The sequence below is a fragment of the Peromyscus maniculatus genome, chromosome 1, assembly GCF_049852395.1.
Source record: "Peromyscus maniculatus bairdii isolate BWxNUB_F1_BW_parent chromosome 1, HU_Pman_BW_mat_3.1, whole genome shotgun sequence".
In the NCBI taxonomy this organism is placed as follows: domain Eukaryota; kingdom Metazoa; phylum Chordata; class Mammalia; order Rodentia; family Cricetidae; genus Peromyscus; species Peromyscus maniculatus.
Window position 1 is genome coordinate 193197751 of NC_134852.1, and position 18294 is coordinate 193216044.

Here is an 18294-nt window from a genome sequence, read left to right on the forward strand (position 1 = left end):
GGTTTTTTCAGTCCTCTGGGTCCCTCTCCCTGTGATGTTCAGCTAGCCAATCAGCATTCAGAAACAAACCATTTGAGAGGTCTCCCCCAGAAGGCTGGCACCCCACACACACACACCACACCCCGATCCCAGGAGCAGATACTTACAAAGTCATCTGACCACCGCTCCTCTTCATCCGCGGGGCTGTCTGTAACAGGAGAGGGACACAGAGCAAAAAGCGTGAGTCCAGCTGGCCAGCTCCAGCTCACCCACCCCCAGGCACCAACGTTGCCTGTTCTTCTGTGGGCCTTCGGGTGTGTTTACTTGGCCTTGAACGGTAAATGCGGCCAAATTGTCATTCACTTTTGATCTCTTAGAAAGTTTGAATCTCAAAGCACATAGAGAAGTCCTGCAGGAGCTTAGCAATGCGGACCTTTACCTAGGCCTGCTTGCCGGCCTGCTTTGTCAAGAGACATGACTGGAATATTACACTTGTCTTGTTGTTTTAATAAACTCCATGACCGTCAGGTCCAAAGGGTAACCCATTCCGCGCCAAAACGGCAGGCCCACTAACTCAGTCCAAAACTGAGTCTAGGCCCAGCTCAGACTGGACTACAGGAGGATTTCTGGTGGTTAGATAAAAGCCAGCATTCCTCAAGAACTTGTGAAACTGGTTCCCTTTTGCTAGGAGGAGTCATTTCCCTTACCTTTGGCAGAAGGGACAATGTACTTGTGGCCGTATATCAAAGCCCATGCTGGCTTCCAGGCGCCTACACTCCCTATTCACAGGTACTTGTTATACATTTCAAAGCCCCCATCCTGGCCCTTCTCACCTCAGATCTCGACTCTTTGTTACCCCAACACTATTCTATTCTCACTTCTCTCTCTCTCTCTCTCTCTCTCTCTCTCTCTCTCTCTCTCTCTCTCCCTCCCTCCCTCCCTCCCTCCATCTCTCCCTCCCTCCCTCCGTCTCTCCCTCCCTCCCTCCCTCCCTCCCTCCCTCCGTCTCTCCCTCCATCCACCTCAGGGTGCACTAGTCTGTCTCCTGAACCTATTTTCCCTTCTCTCACGGACCGCTCTGGCCACGTCTGCTTCCTTTCTCTCTGCTCTGGACTCTTTCAGATGCCACTGTATTTTCTCGTTCCTTTGCACAAGGAAGCCCCTCCCCTTAACCATACCATGGAGGGGTTGTGTCGGCAGTTTCTTCACTGCACCTCCTTGCGTACAATGAGCAAAAGCAATTTGGGAAGGGAAGGATTTATTTACCTTATGGGTCCCAATCACAGCCAGTCTTTGAGGAAGTTAGGAGAGGAACTCAAGGCAGGAATCAAAGCAGAGGCCATGGAGGAACACAGCTTCCGGCTTGCTCCCCATGGCTTACCCAGCTTGCTTTTTTATACAACCCAGGACCAGCTGCCCAGGGGTGGCTCTACCTACAGTAGCCTGATTCCTCCTACAGCAATCATTAAAGAAAAAAAAATGACCCACAGACATGTTCATAGGCCAATCTGATGGAGGTAACTCCTCAATGAAGGCTCAATTAAGCTCATGTCAGGTTGACAAAAACTCCAGAGAGCAACTTTAGACAGTTGGTTTTTTTTTTTTTTTTTGCCTCTCTGGTTCTACTTACCTTGGAAGCTTAGATTGAGTGGTGTTCCAGTCCTTTCCTTTTAAAAATACTATGGGCCCGAGTTGTGTTTCTCTAGTCTCAGTTCTGTGTGGAACACCAGCACTCAATACAGTGTGCTCTCTCTATGGCAGTTTTTCCCGTCCCACCAGGATGAAGGTAAACAGAAACGAGGAGGAAAAAGGGAGGCTGGCTCCACTCAGGACAGTGGGACAGGGCACCAGCAATGTTAGAGCTCATTCCTCCAGGGACGAAGCGTGGCCTTGTAGACTCTGGGCTTCTGTGGCAGGCCGTACCTGAGAGCTCTCCCTTTCTCTCCATTGTCCTTTTAATCATATAATCATATAATTTTATTGTTCCCTGTTAGGGTGTGCATGCCTATGTATATGTATGGGTGCCAGAGACAGCCATCAGATGTTGATCTTCACCCTAATTTTTAAGGCAGGGTCTCTCACTGAATCTGGCACTCACTGACAGCCATCAGATGTTGATGTTTGCCCTAATTTTTAAGGCAGGGTCTCTCACTGAACCTGGCACTCACTGACTGTTTCAGCTAGGCTGGCTGGCCAGGCACACACAGCTATGCCCAACCTCTAGGTGAACATTTGGGATTTGAATTCAACTCCTTTTGCTTTCCTAGCAAGCTCTTGTATCCTCTGGGGCCTCTCATTAGGCCCAAATGAATTAATTTGTAAATAAAAGTTATTTTAATTGACACATGAAAACATAAAAAATGTATACAGCTCAATAGGTTAGTATGTGGTGTTTCAATCTGCATATCCATTGTATAATTTTTAAAGCAGGGTAGACACACCTGTCTCTTCAAACGGGACTTTCAGTACTTCTCTAGTTTATTGGAACTCATTGTACATTGTTCTCTATAATTCTGTGAAACAACACGCTGGGACTTCACGCTCCCAGTGGACTTGCCCTGCCTCCTTCACCACATCCTTGCCAGCTTCAGGTAACCACCACTCTGATGGTCGGTGTCTCGGTTCTGTTCAGTTCTGTGAGAGCTGCCACAATAGATTTCACATGCAGCGTGAGCATGTGCCGGATTTGTCTTTCTGTGCCTGGCTTACTTCACTTGGCATAGTGACCTTCCAACTCCACCCAGGTTACAAATTCCATTCTGTGCGGGAACCACATGCTCCTTATCCACTCATCAGCATGGAGACTGGGGTTGTTTCCATGCCTGGGCTCAGCAGCAAACACAGAGGCACAGATGTCTCTTTGGTGTATGATAGCCTTCCCTTTACCTTCACCCTAGGGTGGGGTTGCTGGATCACAGGGACGCTCTAGCTTCATTCTTTTGGGGAACCTCTACTTTTTCCACCATTGCTCAGTGCCCTCCCTGCATGCCATCAGTGGGGACCGGGTTGGTACTAAGCAAACCTTTGTGAGTGGGTGGGGTGTCTCCTGAGAGTCCCTGGAGATCGGAGACAGAGGGTGCAAGTAGAGAAGCCTTGTTCAGATCTGATCCCTCAGGGGTTTGTGGAGTGGCCAGAGGATTTCTGCAGTGACCCCTAAAACCTGAGGCCCTTCCCTTGGGGGTGCTCTTTATCTGCAGAACTGAGACAGATTGCCCCTGCCCCTTGTCTGTCTGTCTGCCTGTCTCTGTCTCTGTATGTGACCTTTGAGGTCCTTGGACACTCCCTGCATTGAGAAGCCATGGGGCTGATTTCTGAGCCCGTGAAGGCAGTTGAATGGCAGCCCCAAGACACAGGGGAGCAGGGGACATGAGGAGCTAGGGGTGGGGGAGGACAGGGCAAAGGGGCGCACACCTGCAAGGGTTGATGCTGGTGTTGCCAAAAAGACAGTTTCCAGGGATTAAGGGGAAGAGCAGGAGTGAGAGCTGGCCCTGTCGGCAAAGTGCACAGGACTGATCTCCAAGATTGGAAACTTGGATGGATTTGACTTAAAGCAGGCTTGTTTCACTTTACTCTGTGGGAGGTCATGCTAATTCTGACTCAGTAGTTGAGTTGTGTGGCAGGGCTGAGGCTATGTGTATCTAATGAGCCCCCAGCTGACTGCTGCCACCATACTAGGGATCAGACTGTGAAGCAAGCCACATTCCTGTGCTTCAAGAGACACTGATGCACTGATATCAAGGCTACATGGAGGGGCTGGGGGTGTAGCTCAATAGTAAAGCATTTGCCTAGCATATACAAAGCCCCTGGCTTTGAGCCCCAGCACTGTATAAGAAAAGACTAAATGGAGCATTTCAGGAAGAGATCAGGTGTTTGAGGTCAAAGAGAACACTTTTGGGTGTTCAACTGATGGGAAGTTACACATTCCTAAGGTCAGGGAATGTCAGAGAGGCTTGCTGTAGCATTAGGACCAAAATCTAGCAGATCTCCATTCCTCAATGACAAGGATGAACTGAAGGGTCATACCCATAGTTACACAGTCAGTGGCTAGATGTGAGAGGACCTTGTCACTGGGCCCTGTGACCTGTGACTGCACTCTGGTGAGCCAAGGAGAGTCCAGTGGGACCTCGAGATGAAGAAAACTGTGTCATGGCTCACTTCTCTGATGGAGGATGAGAATTAGGAATGGAATCGGGTGTTGAGAGCCACTTAGAAGCTCTGTCCAAGGACAAACAAGAGATGATGAGGGGCTGAGCTGTACCCATGGCAACAAGCAGGAAAGCTACTTGAAGGCTGGAATCAGTGGGATTCAGAGGAAGGTTCACTCCTGCAGAGGTCAAGGAAGAGTAGGAATTGACAATAAGCCTCACGGCATGTGGTTTAGGCAAAAGGATGAAAATATGGCATATGTTTCTGCCTTTCACCAAAGAAGAAAACAAAGAAGGGAGAGGCCATGGGGGAAGGGATGAGCAAGCAACTGAGAGGAAAGATGTCCCTCTTATATATAGTTGGTTAGGTTTCTGAAAGCTGACTGAGGTACATCTGAGTCTGTCACCTCTAACGCTGCTGCTTCATCTACAAGGGACAGATATGCTTGCACATTTGTCCCCTAGTACCTGAGTTAGATGTCACCTCCTCAGAGAGACCTTACCAGACTGCCTAAGTTGTCTCCCACCTACCACGATTCTTTGCCACTGCACGTTGCCAGCTCCTTGCTATGTGTCACAGCAGCCATCATGCCTGGGAAACTATTTTTAAAATGTGTGTGTGTGTGTGTGTGTGTGTGTGTGTGTGTGTGTGTGTGTGTGTGTGTTCTTGTGTGCGTGAACACAGCTGTGTGCCATTCTTGGCCTCATCTTGTTTGAAATGGGGTCTCTTGATCATTTCTGTGTATGCTAAGCTAGTTGGCCCATGGGCTTCTGGGAATTCTCCTGTTTCTGCCTCCCATCTTGCCACAGGAGTGCTGGGATTACAGGCTGCTACAGCACTCAGCCTTATGTGGTTTCTGGGGATTCAAACTGAAATTCTCATACTTGTATGGCAGGCCCTTTACCCACTGCCACACAGGAAATCTCATGACATATTTGACCACTCAAAGCTGAAGCACCTGGAAATGTCTGTTTTACAGAATAAACCGATCACTTCTGAGTTGATGTCTTTGATTCTGTGTTGATGTCTTTTGAGACGTCAAAGCTTGTACTGAGCGGCCATTAGGAGACAGGAGAACCCTACATCCAGTCAGGGCTGTCCATCCATTGGGGATCGGGTAGGCTTTGGAAACCATCATGGGAGGCGGTCTCATTTGTGAGGGTACTGCTGTGGGGGAAGGGATAAGTCCAGGCTGGATGTTGGTCTGAATCGCCTCCAGTGCTCCTCTTAAACACAAGAATCCATCTTTCCATGATTTTCCCATCATACCCATTTGGATATGGAAAAGGTCAGAGTTGTGTCCTTTTTCCATCTTTGTAGAGAAGAATGATTTGTTCACATCTAGCTATGCTTGGGAACAGGTTTCCTTGACTTAAGAATTAGGTAGAATTTTTTTTAATCCCTGGACAAAATCCCTATTTCTTAGTTCCATGCTGCACAGGAATCCCATGGGTATCTGTCTGAACTTGCTGAATGCTTGGCAGTGTAGGGTTCTGTCTATTCTAGACAAAGGTGTTGAATATTTGACTTTGATTACCATTGCTATAAATCGACTGATCCCAAGATTAGACTTTTTGTGACCAAAGTTGGTTCTAGTTGAAATGGAGCTGTGTGTGTGCAGGTGTGTGAGTAGTTCAGAGGTTGATCCTGAGTAACATTCCTAGGGATCCCTCCCCCACTATTGACAGAGTCTCTCATTGGGACTGACCTGTCTCCCTCTCCCCAGTGCTAGGACTACAAGTGAATGCTACCACGCATGGCTTTTTGTTTGTTTTGTTTTGTTGAGACAGGTTTTTTTTTTTTTTGGTGTAGCCTTGGCTGTCCTAGAACTAGCTCTGTAGACCAGGCTGGCCTTGAACTCAAAGATCCACCTGCCTCTGTTTCTCAAGTGCTGGGATTAAAGTCGTGCGCCACCATGGCCTGGCTTATGCCCAGCTTTTTGTGTAGTTTCTGGGGGTCAAGTTTGGGTCCTCATGCTTGCATATCAAGCCCTTTACTGACTGAGCCATCTCTCTGATCCTCAAATAGCTTTTATGCAGGATAGATTAGTCCCCACTGCCATGTACTGCCCAGGACCACTCTTTCTTACTACATTTAATTGTAGATATTTCTAACATCAGCTTCCTTTGGGGCTATCAATTCTTGGCAGTGGAAGCTATATTTCATTTGTAGGTATGGCCTTGTATATGCCAGGCACATGGGATATGCATGATAAATAGCCCCATGAATAGCAAATGGATGTATGGATGTATGGATAGATGAGTGGATGGGTGAGTGGATGGGTGGGTTAGGTGAGTAAACAGATGAATTGGTGGGTGGGTAGATGAAGAGGTGGGTGGGTGAGTGGATGGGTAGGTGGAGTACATTTTCACTGTATTGAAGGCCTCATTGATGTGGTCATTCTTAAAATCAGGATGAGCATCCTTTGTTTTCAAATAAGTACAAGATACTTCCTTCCCCAAGAAATAAGTATGAACATTAGACAAAAGCCAGCTAATGTATTTTAGAAATACTCTTACCTAATGCATAGTCCCTTCGAGGAACACTTGGAGGTCCTTTGACTTTCAGCCTGTAGATGAGAACCGGTAGAACACGGGTCAATGGTCAGGACAACTGTTGTCAAGGCTCACAGCACAAGCCAGCACAGAGATAAGAGATGGATAACTACTAGAATACCTTCTGGGCCCCTCACGCTGAGAATTCAGTGTATGTAATGAAGCCAGTATTCTCCACAGTGCACCAGGAGCCTATGACTTGGCCCAAGCTAGGCTGAGCCATGGAAGGGCTCTGTGAGGCCCAAAGACCAGTTAATACTGCATTCAATGGTTCGAGGAAGGTCAATGCTCATTGGCTGATGGAAGAGTAAGAGAAGATGAACTATATTTTAATGGCTCACAAATGCTTTTTAAAAAGGGACAAAATCATCAACAATAAGTACTTTGCTCATAGGTTGAACAAAAAAATCATTTTATACCATTTCAATACATGGCATATGGGGCCGAGGCTATGGTTTAGTGGTAGAGCACTTGCTTACCAGGTGTATGGCTCTAGGTTCAATCCCCAGAATCAGAAAAAAATGACAAATGAGCAAGCATCATCTCAAGATGGAAGGTTTATAGTAAATTACTAATTAATAATAATTACCCATTTTACTTAAGAGTGATTTCCTTAATGAAATTTAAAGTACACACAGATAAAACTTACATCCAGTAGCCTTTAATTACTAAAATATTAGTTTCTTTTATAGAAGCAGTATATATGGTAATAATTATATATATATTTCACTTCTTTTTTAAAAATCAACTTAGGAATTTTTATTTTATTTTAGAAATACATAAAACCCCTTACAAACCAAAATTGTAGATTACAAAAGTAACAATATTTGTTTTTGTATAGGGATCCTATATAAAATCCAATCAAGAGATTGTCAACGGGACTGCAGGGAAGAGCAACAAGAACACAAAGGGGCCTGATGTCCATGGACAGCAACATTGCAAGACACGCAGGCAAACTACCACCCACTATCAACCCCTAGTCACAGGACGTTATGTTTTAACAGCTCAACTCATCTTGGAATAAAGGACAGACTTAGGGGTGGCTGTGTGATTGGGGAGATGAGTCCGTAAGTGCTTGATGCAGAGGTGTGAGGACCCACCCACAAAAAGCTGCGTGTGGTAGTGCCTGCCTATAAATCCACTACTGGTGCCTGGACACAGGAGGATTCAGGAGCTGGCCAGCCAGTCTAGCTGAATTGATGAGCTGCAGTTCAGTGAGAAATCCAGTCTCAGAAAACTAAGGTGGAGAGTAGTAGAGGAATGTCGACTCTGGTCTCCATATACATGAGCACATACATGTACGTGTACCTGCATGCATTTGCACACACACACACACACACACACACACACAAATGTGTACATGCAAAACACACACACACACAGGGGTGGGGGAGAGAATGCTGTTGACCACAAGCCAGGAATAAAAAGCAATTCAAAGTAATGAGTAGCTGTCAGCTACACACACACTAAACCCAATACTTCACAGGCGTTTCCACGCATGGCCCATGGCCCATGAGAACTCCATCACAGACTTTGCAATAGAGGAACCAGTGTGCTCAACCGTGCTTCCTCCTCTCAAGGGAAAACTGTGGTGGTATTGTGTTCCCCAAAATATTGTGCACGCTAATAAACTTATCTGGGGTCAGAGAAGAGAACAGCCACAATATTAAACATAGAGGATAGGCAGTGGTAGCACATGCCTTTAATCCTAGCATTCCAGAGGCAGAAATCCATCTGTTCAAGGATACAGCCAAGCATGGTGACTCACGCCCTTAATCCCAAGGAGTGATGGCAGAAAGCAGAAAGGTATATAAGGCGTGAGGACCAGAAACTAGAGGCTTTTAGCTGGTTAAGCCTCAGGCTTTTGAGCAACAGTTCAGCTGAGAGCCATTGGGATGAGGACACAGAAGCTTCCAGTCTGAGGAGACAAGACCAGCTGAGGAACTGGCAAGGTGAGGTATCTGTAGCTTGTTCTGCTTCTCTGATCTTCCAGCATTCACCCCAATAACTGGCCTCAGGTTTGATTTTATTAATAAGACCTGTTAAGATTTCTACTACAGAGAACCTGTTGTCTGACTTCACAGGGAAGCCCAACTGCAGTGAGACAGGAGCCCTTGACCTTCATGGTAATGGCCATGGTAGCCAGATTTTCCAGCTAAGAAGAAACACGGCTCATCAAGAAAAGCGTTCTGGGGCCTAGGAAGATGCTGGGAGTGGGGTGCGGTAGGAACATTTTCTCTGCAAGCATGAGAACCCGAATTCAAATCCCTGTTGCCCACGTGAGAAACTGGCATCTTTATAACCACAGCTTTTGGGAACAGAGAGAGAGGCACGTCTTGAGGGCCAGGCTAGCAGAAACAGTGAGCTTCCAGTTCAGTGACACACCTTGTCTCAAGGCAATGACATGGAGAGCAATGGAGGTGGACACCCAACATTCGGTTCTGGCTTCTGTGTGCATGTGTGCATGTAACACACACACACACACACACACACACACACACACACACACACACACACACACACACACGGAAAAGTGCTCTGGGGACAGTAGGCAGAATGTTTGACATAGAAACTGTCAGGAACATTTGCTGGTCCATGGCTGCTGCCATATGACTGAACATGGGAGAGCAACCTCACACAGAGAACATTGGAGTTGAGAATCTGGAGTTGCCAGCGACTCCGACAGTGACTAGTGTGGGGAATGAGATTCCATAGTAGAAAGGATGAACAGAAATGACCACACACCTCTGGCAGAATGGAGCCTGAAGATGGACTCTCCTCCTTCACAAATGACCCCTTCCCCTTACAGAGGACCATGGCCACTACCTGCCAATCTCCATGTGTGCTGAGGCTCCATCCTATACATGTTAGGTTCTAAGACACCCGCCAAAATCAATGAGAATGAATACACTGTTCTAGAGACACAGAGAGATGAACCATCTATGCTGCTGTTGGCACAAAATTGAGGGAGGGAAATTTGATAATGGTGATAAAGCTTTAACTTTCACTTAAAACTTTTATTTCAGAAATTTAGATTAATGGAGTACTTGAAGTATGAAAAGACCCTCACTGGTGTATTATCTGAGACAACTGAATGGGAAGGAAATGCTAGAGATTTTGACTGAAGTGAAACTATCACAGTAAAAAAATGTTACCAGTTAAAACTTACACTCTCCGCTTTAACACTCCCACCAATCTAGTGTTTAGTTACAATGCTGTTACAATAGACTACTACAAACAGCACTTAAAAAACACGTGGTTTATTGTCTCATACTAATAAAGAGGTCTGTGGTAGAACCAACACCACAAGCAGGAAGAATGGTATATGCAGCATCATGCCGCTTGAGATGAAAATGTCCATGTGTGGGCACGTGCAGTGTAGGAGTATGCATGCCTGCAAAAGCATATACAGAGAGGCACGCATGTGTAATGACTCACCAGGGCGATGCCTGTTTTGGGGGAGTGGGTCAGCGGGAGAATAGGAGGAAGTGAGCATTCCTGATAGGTTCCAAATTCTTTGATTTTTTTTTTTCATGGTGAATCAGTGTTACATTAATTTAAAAAAAAAAAAGCAAATTTAAAGACTAAACACTAGGCAGAGTGTGATAGCAAATACCTTTAATCCTAGCACCCACCAAGGAAGCTAGCCAGGTATTTCTCTGTGAGTCTGTCTACATAGCAAGTCCAAAGTCCTCTAGGGCTACGTAGTAAGACCCTATCTCACAAGACAAAACAATATACTATTTATCTTTTCATCTTGACTTAGATTTTGAGTGGTAAATGCAAGAGTGTGTACGATTTCTGTGTGTGTGTATGTATGTGTGTGTGTGTGTGTGTGTGTGTGTGTGTGTGTATGCACACGAGTGCATGCATATATATTGAATGCAGGGTCTTATGCATGCTAGTACCCTACAAGTGCTTTAAGACTGATTTAAATTTTCAAACAGTTGGGATTTCAATTTTGTGCCACGACACCCAGCCTAACTTCTGTTGCCTTTTTTTTTTTTTTTTTTTTTTTTAATGTAAGGAATTTTGGTTCACACAAAAATTCAGGATTCTGGCTTTGCTTCTTCCAGAGTTCATTGAAACATGATTTTAAGGCAGCAATCAAAAAAGCAGAAATCAAAATGTAGACCAGCGATATGACATCACAAAAAAGCAAGGCATACTTGCCTCAGCAGCACCTAGACAAGGCTGACCAAGAGAAGCCGGGCTGAATCTCCTTGAGTTCTTACTGGCTTCTCCAGGTTCATCCCTGGGCCTCAGCTCAGCGGTCATCCAAGTGGTTTTCCTGCTAAGGTACCTTGAGTAGGCCCAGCACAGCTCTCCATGGGGATGGAAAATTGTAGATCCCTCAGGCCCAGTTCCCCTGCTTTCCTGTTTCCAGAATGTGGACCTAACCACCCGGCTTCCTGGTCATGTAAAATGGGGAGAGGCGACATGGTCCTCACTGGATGATGGAGAGCTTTGTTCTCCACTCAGCCCAGATTGACTTCTTCCATATAAATAATAGAGACTAACTTACTTTTTTATTTTGTCCATTATTCCACCTTCATTGTTCTTAATATCATGGACCATCTTTTGAAGTTGTCTATAAAAAAAATTACAAACATAAAATATTAACATCTGTTTGATTTTTACAATACAATTTTACCTTCATTAACAAAAGGCACTCCTATTTGGAGTACAACCCAACCCCAGGGCAACTTTGTCATAGGTAGTCTAGAAATCACTACCAGAAATAGTGACGTTGGACACTGTAACCTGAATGGCTGAAGATGGAGATGCCACTTGGTAGTATGGCAGATACTTTGGATAGACAATGTTCCATGCCTATCACTGGATAAAGAATTCTGGATGTGGGAATGTAACTCAATATTAGAGTACTTGCCTAGTGTGCTAAATGGGCTTTATGTCCATGTGAAACAAGCTAGAGTCATCTGGGAAGAGGGAACCTCAGAAAATGTCCCCACCACATTGACCTGTGGGCAAGCCTGTGGGAGGTATTTTCTTGGTTGATAATTGATGTGAGAGGGCCCAACTCACTGTGGCACATGGTCCTGGGTTCTATAAAAAAAAAAGTAGGCTAAGCAAGCCATGAGGAGCAAGCTACTACGTCAGCATTGCTCCATGACTTCTGTTTTAGTTCGTGCCTCTGGGTTCCTGCCTTGAGTTCCTGCCCTGACTTCCTTCATGATAGAGTGTGACCTATGACGACTATTTTAAATTGAAACATATGACAAGTGGGGGGGAAAAGCCAATTCAGAAAATATATGTACTATCTGATTCCAACTGTGTACATGACATTGTGGAAAAGGGAAAGCTGTGGAGATGGTAAAAGATCAATGGCATCTATAGGCTTGTAGGTTGGAAAAGGTGGAGCAGGAAAGAAACATCCGTATGGTTCTGTAATAGCAGATCCATGAAGTACATATGTGACTGTATAAATGATACTATGGAAGGTACTTTGGGAACAATACCAAAAATGGCCCTTCTTAATTCCAATCTCTACAAGTAGCATTCCACTGAACAGCCATCCAAATTCTCATGGCTAATGAATACAAGTATCTAATTTATAAATTTGAGGCCAACTATGACCTTTTATTTACTCTTAGTATATGTATGGATGTAGATGGTGACCTATAAATATGCTCAATTTTTGAGCCAGTTGTATTTTTATTTCAATTGACACATAAAGGTTGAACATATATGTATGGGGTTCATGTAACATTTCAACACATATACACATTGTGCAGGGTTCACATTAGGCCAAATGATAGAGATCTCAAACAGTTATAATTTCACTGTGGTATAAACAAAATTTCCTCTTTCCTAGAGCATCAAAACCTACTTATACTATCAAATTATAATTAACCACATTTAAGGGCTGACCCCATGCCCAGCACTAGATGGCTAACACAAGATGAACTGAATCATAATGCTTTTTCTGGGCATTTTTGTACCTTACAGGTCTTTTGCTTGTCTATTATGGTTTCTGATTTTGTGTTTTATGGGGGTTCTCTGTGTGTAAAAGAGTGTGACTCTATGTCTGTGTATGTTTCTTGTGCTTTTTTTTTTGTTTTTTTCTATTTGTTTGTTTTTCCTATCCTCGTTTATTTTTATTTCTTTTCTTCTTTTGTATTTTTTTAGATGCCTGTTTTCTGCAAGAGAGAAAGAAAGGGTGCATGCCAGTGGCCATGTCAGAGGAGCAGCACATGGCAGCTGACCTCAGGGTTCCAGCCCACCAGGAGGTGAATCCCTGATGGGTGAATCTCAGATAGGCAAGGCTCTGAAACCACAGACTCCAGAGTGCCTTTTGCTTCTGCTGTGTCTTTACATGTTTGCTGCTGCCATCTTTCTCTGGTATCTGGTATGGTGTGAATGGGTGTGGGGAGATCCCCACTGCCTGTAATGTAGTGTGTTTATCTCATAGAAACATTCCATTCCACTGGGCATTTTAACCTGTGGATTATTATGAAGACAATTTCTTCCTAAGCTGCACTGTCTAATTGATAATAATGTTAGTTTAAATAGAATTTTGATGATTAAAAATAAAACAAGGAAGTGTCGCATGGCTAGAACACATGAGTTTCTATTGAGGAGCCACATAGACTGCGGATTAATGATTAAGAAAAACAATTGAGTCCCAGTAGCCCAGCTAGCTTAAACTCTTTTAATCTTAATGTTGGGAGATGTATTCACAGGTTTCAGAGTGCATCATAGCTGAAACAAAGCTCTGAAAATAAATTAAAATTAGACTAAGATAATTTGGTTAAATAGCTTTGAAGTGAAAAACCCAAGAAGACAATCTAAAGTTTTAGAAAGACACACAGTTGAGTGAAAAACACTTTAAGGTCAGGGAATAAGAACAAAGCAGCACATGCCTTAGCCAACATTAGCCAACATGCCTTTCTTGCTTGGATTAGTTGATGATCAAAGGTAATAATTAATCCCTTGTACCTCAATCTCCTGATATAAGAGACTACTGATGAGGGGGTATGCACCCTAAAGATTTAAAGTAGAGCTGACTGATTCTTTTTCATGTATAAAAGTTTAGGTTTGTGATCCCTTGAGATTCCTTTTAAGATTATCTTCAAGATAAATAATAAAGTGATTGATTCTTTCTTTGTAACCACAATATGCAGCATGCCAATAAAAGATGGCTGAGAAAAATATCCTGTTTGCTCACACTCTGTTAATCTGTAACAAGTTACTTAGATGTAAATGTATGTGGGTACTTGAAATGACTGTTTTAATCATGTAAGGGAGATGAAAAACAGGTTTTTACCTGTATTCATTGTAATCATTCACTTGAAAAATAGAATTTGACCACATTGTAATGTCTATATTGCCTGAAAGACTTTGCTGGGGTGTATAAGCTCTACAGAAGAGAATACAGTGGAAGAATAAAAGAAGGAAAACATCCAGAAAGTGTGTGTGTGTCTTTTCCCTTAACCCTTCTGATAAAAAAGTCACAATACACCAGCTCCGTGATTTCCCTTTGAGCCCTGTGTTGCTGGAGGCAAGGTCTTGATTTGGGTGGGTGGGGAGACTCTGGGAGGAGTTGTGGGTGGGGAGACTATAATGAGAATATATTGTATGGGGAAAAAATCTACTTTCAATAAAAAAAAAGAAAAAACCCTGTAATTTATTAATTATCAGTCACTCTTTTCCCACTTTCTTACCTATCGCATTATGTTTTTAACGACTGAATAGTATTCCACCATTGTTATGAATCACATTTTGTTTTCCTGTTCATTGGCTGTGACACTTGGGTTGATTCCATTTCTTTGCTCTGTGGCTAGTTCTGCAATAAACATGGGAATATAGCTGTGTCTTTGACATACTGACTTCATTGCCTTCCGCATGTCAAGTAGTGGGACTGATGCATTGTAGAGTAGTTCTATATTTAATTTGGGGGAATGTCCATACTGCTTTCCATAATACTAATTACTAAAGTATATTCCTACCACATGTGTGCAAGAACCCCTTTTCCTCCACACCCTTGTAATCCTATGTCATGCAATAGTAACCATTCTAACTGGAGTGAGGTGGCACCTCTTTGCCCAGCAAACAGAAAGTGCTCAGCCTTCTGTTTCAGTCAATAGGGCACCACCCCATCTACCTTCAACACAGGAGAAGAGCGGGAAGAGAGAGCTGTGGCTGCCAGGGACCTGTCTTCTTCTACCTCTACTCAGCACAATACCCCAGCGGAGATGGTTCTCACCTGCTGGGTGTCCCTGCACCTGGGCTCAGCACAGTATACCAGCAGAGATAGTTCCAACCCGCTGGGTAGCAGAGCATGCCAACTGCACAAGCCACAGGCACGTCATCATTCCACATCAACTTGTCTTTCCCAATGAGTGGGCAATCAATCTCATTACAACTTTTCCTTGGAAAACAGGCTAAGCTAAAGAAGTGGCCTTAATTAGGCTTGGGGGGGGGTGTAGAATCACCCAGAGTTTTTTAATCATCCTGATACCTAGGCCTCACTCCAGACTATGGAACCCAGTCATCGACTCTCAAGTGTTTCCAGTGTGCGCTGAGGCTGAGAACTTCAGACAGCATTATCAGGGTAGGAGAGCTTTGTGCACCCTGCCCCCCCACCCCCCCAGCCCTGGGGATCTGGTCTGTGAAAATACATCAGGGAGGACCACAGCTGATCTTCAGAAGATCCCTAGGAATTCGAGGGTTGGACAAATTCTGGAAGGATGGTTTGTGGGGCACCAAGGTGAGGGAGGGGCTTTAGGGAAAGCAGCCATACTGCAGTGTGGCCAGGAGTCAAAAAAGCTGACAGTTGACAAGATTCATGCCGCATTGTCTTTTATCAAATACCGAAGATGATTTGAAAATAGAGCATCTGTCACAAGCATGTTTTTAAAAGCCTAGCCAAAAAAATTTAAAGTGTGTGTGTGTGCGCGCGCGCACGTGCGTGTGTGTGTGTGTGTGTGTGTGTGTGTGTGTGTGTGTGTGTGCATGCATGCGTGCGTGAAGTATCTTGCTTCCCTTTCAGCTCCCACTGCACTCACCGGACCGTGAAGAGGGGACATAGCATCTTGGCATTTCCCCCACTTCTCTTCCCAGAAAAGATCAAATGCAAAGCAACCAGATCAGAGAAAATCCCTTGGTGGGCTGGTCTTTGGATTAACAGAATCTCAAAGGAGAGCAAATCCTGCAAAGAGCAGATATATTCTTTCCCCTTTCATCGGTCTCAGCCCTGGATCCAGTTCTTGCACTTCATGCTTCAGGAGCTGGAAGGCTAGCCCTGCCTCCTGAGCTGATCTGGGCCGGAGCCTGACCCTCCCTATATATTCTTTCCCCTTTCATCGGTCTCAGCCCTGGATCCAGTTCTTGCACTTCATGCTTCAGGAGCTGGAAGGCTAGCCCTGCCTCCTGAGCTGATCTGGGCCGGAGCCTGACCCTCCCTACCTGGAAAATGCTGTGCCAGGCTGTGAGGCCCTCCATTCTGTGCTGTGAGGGTCTTCAATGCTCCTGTGAGGCCCTCCATTCTGTGCTGTGAGGGTCTTCAATGCTCCTGTTTCTAAATCTCAAACCTCAACTTGCTAGTCCCTTCCCCGTGAGCTTGCAGTAGTTCCCTAGTTTCCACTGGACCTGGCTTGACGTTTTCATCTTGGCTCATCGCTGTTGGAGCTCACCCTGATCTCTTGTAGAAGCCTGTCATCTCGGGCACCCCTAGGACCTCTGTACTGACACAAATGGGTGACCTGGGGTCTCCAGATGCTTGTTTCTAAGATTAATTTGGAGTAATATTTTCTCTGTTATCCTCTCTTTGTGTCTCCCTGTCTCTGTCTCTCTCTGTCTCTGTCTCTCTGTGTATGTAAAGAATATACCCGGTCTCGGGGCTGGAGAGATGGCTCAGAGGTTGAGAGCACTGGCTGCTCTTCCAGGTCCTGAGTTCAATTCCCAGCAACCACATAGTGGCTCACAGCCATCTATAATGAGATCTGGTGTCCTCTTCTGGCCTGCAGGCATACTTGCTAGCAGGACACTGTATGCACAACAAATAAGTAAATCTTCAAAAAAAAAAAAAAAAAAAAAGAATATACCCATTTTCTTTACTACTTCTTACTACAAATGTATGTTTAAAACTGCTTTTATTTTAAACTTATATTTTAAATTAAAAGTATTTTAATGAACATCCGTAGGTCTATTGGATTTCTGGCATATCTGTTCTTTCATTCCACCTTTTGGGCCCCAGAACAGGCTCGGTAGCAAGTAAATTTACCCACTGAGGTGTCTTTCTGGCCTTTGTTTGTTTTGGGACAGCTTCCACTCCCCAGCCCCCTTTTGAGTGTTTACATGGTTTAATATTTTTGACTCCAGATTCCTTTTCAAGGTATTACTGATCATCTTCATAGGACTTCCGTTTTCAGTGCTGGGGATTGAACTCAGGGCATCACACATGCTAGGCGTGTGCTTTGCTAACTGAGCTGCAAGTCTCAGCCCACTTTTTACTTCTTTAATTGAATTGTAATACGTATTTAATTTAGAAAACGTTAAACTTCCAGGAAGCCATAAAAAAGGAAAAACATGGCGCTCGCAGCCTGGTGTCCTTGGATCTCTGGGCCTGAAGCTCCTGCGTTCTCTTGGATCTTGCTGGTGTTTTGTGTCATCACCAGTCACATGAACAGACCAGGAAATGCCAGACACGGGAGAGGAACTGGAAGCGCAGAAGGCTCAGAGGAAGGGTCTATCATCTGCAACCTTCGGGGCCCGGTGGGAAGCTCAGAGTAGCAAGTACAGGCTGCTGTGAGAGAGATGCTGTCCAAAGTGAGGCTAACCAGCTAAGGGTCAAAGCCTCGCTCCCTGGGCTCGCGATGAACGGAGCCCCAGACAGCAGGAAGTGCTCAGGGTCCGTTCCTGGGGTGTGCCGTGATTCATTGGGGAGAATGGAAACAGTGTGGGCCAGTGAGACCTATCTCTGCTGAGCCTGCTCCCAGACTAGTGAACATACTGAAGACAGGAATGTTGTGAGGTTTCCTCCTGGGAATTCAGGCTGACAGCGTTCTGAAAGGACATCACTGCCCACCTAGTGTGCCTTTGCAGTCCGTAATCCCAACCCTAGGGAGACTGAGGTTGGGGATCACCAGTTCTGGGCCAGTCTGGGACAGGTAGTGAGACTATGTCTGGGAAAACAGAGACTGGAGGCAGCTCAGTGGTAGAGCACGTGAAACACAAGGCCCTGGGTTTTGGGTTTGTCACACACACACACACACACACACACACACACACACACACACACACACACACACAATCTCTGGCATGAAGCTGTGCTCAGTGTGCTGTCTTGGAGTCTCAGGCAAAAAGACATTAACAATAGCACTGTCCTGTCTTCATTTCAAATTTCTTCTTCCCCTCCTTTTTTTCCTCTCACTATGTGATCCATGTGTGTGATTCATGTGCACATGTGTGCTGGTGCCTGTGGGAGGAATCATCCTCCATCTCTCTTCTACCTTATTCACTGAGGAGGGTCCCTCAAAGTCAGAACTCGGCAATAGGGCTGCTTTTGCTAATTAGCTTGCTCTGGGGATCCTGTTGTTGCCTTCCGAGGCTGGAACTGGCGTCCTTGCTGTTATATTTAGGTTTGGAATTC

General features: G+C 44.9%; 1 protein-coding gene across 2 annotated transcripts in view; it reads right to left on the reverse strand.

Moving 5' to 3' along the window:
- Positions 1–18294, reverse strand: part of Blnk (B cell linker) — a 75392-nt gene that overhangs the window by 38800 nt on the left and 18298 nt on the right. For both annotated transcript variants that reach the window (XM_042263511.2, XM_042263507.2), the window contains exons 2-4: positions 11206–11271; positions 6645–6694; positions 147–187 (exon numbers count right to left, since the gene is read on the reverse strand). In XM_042263511.2, the coding sequence (XP_042119445.1) occupies positions 147–187; positions 6645–6694; positions 11206–11258 (144 nt within the window). In that variant the 5' untranslated portion in view covers positions 11259–11271. The remainder of the gene's footprint in view (positions 1–146; positions 188–6644; positions 6695–11205; positions 11272–18294) is intronic.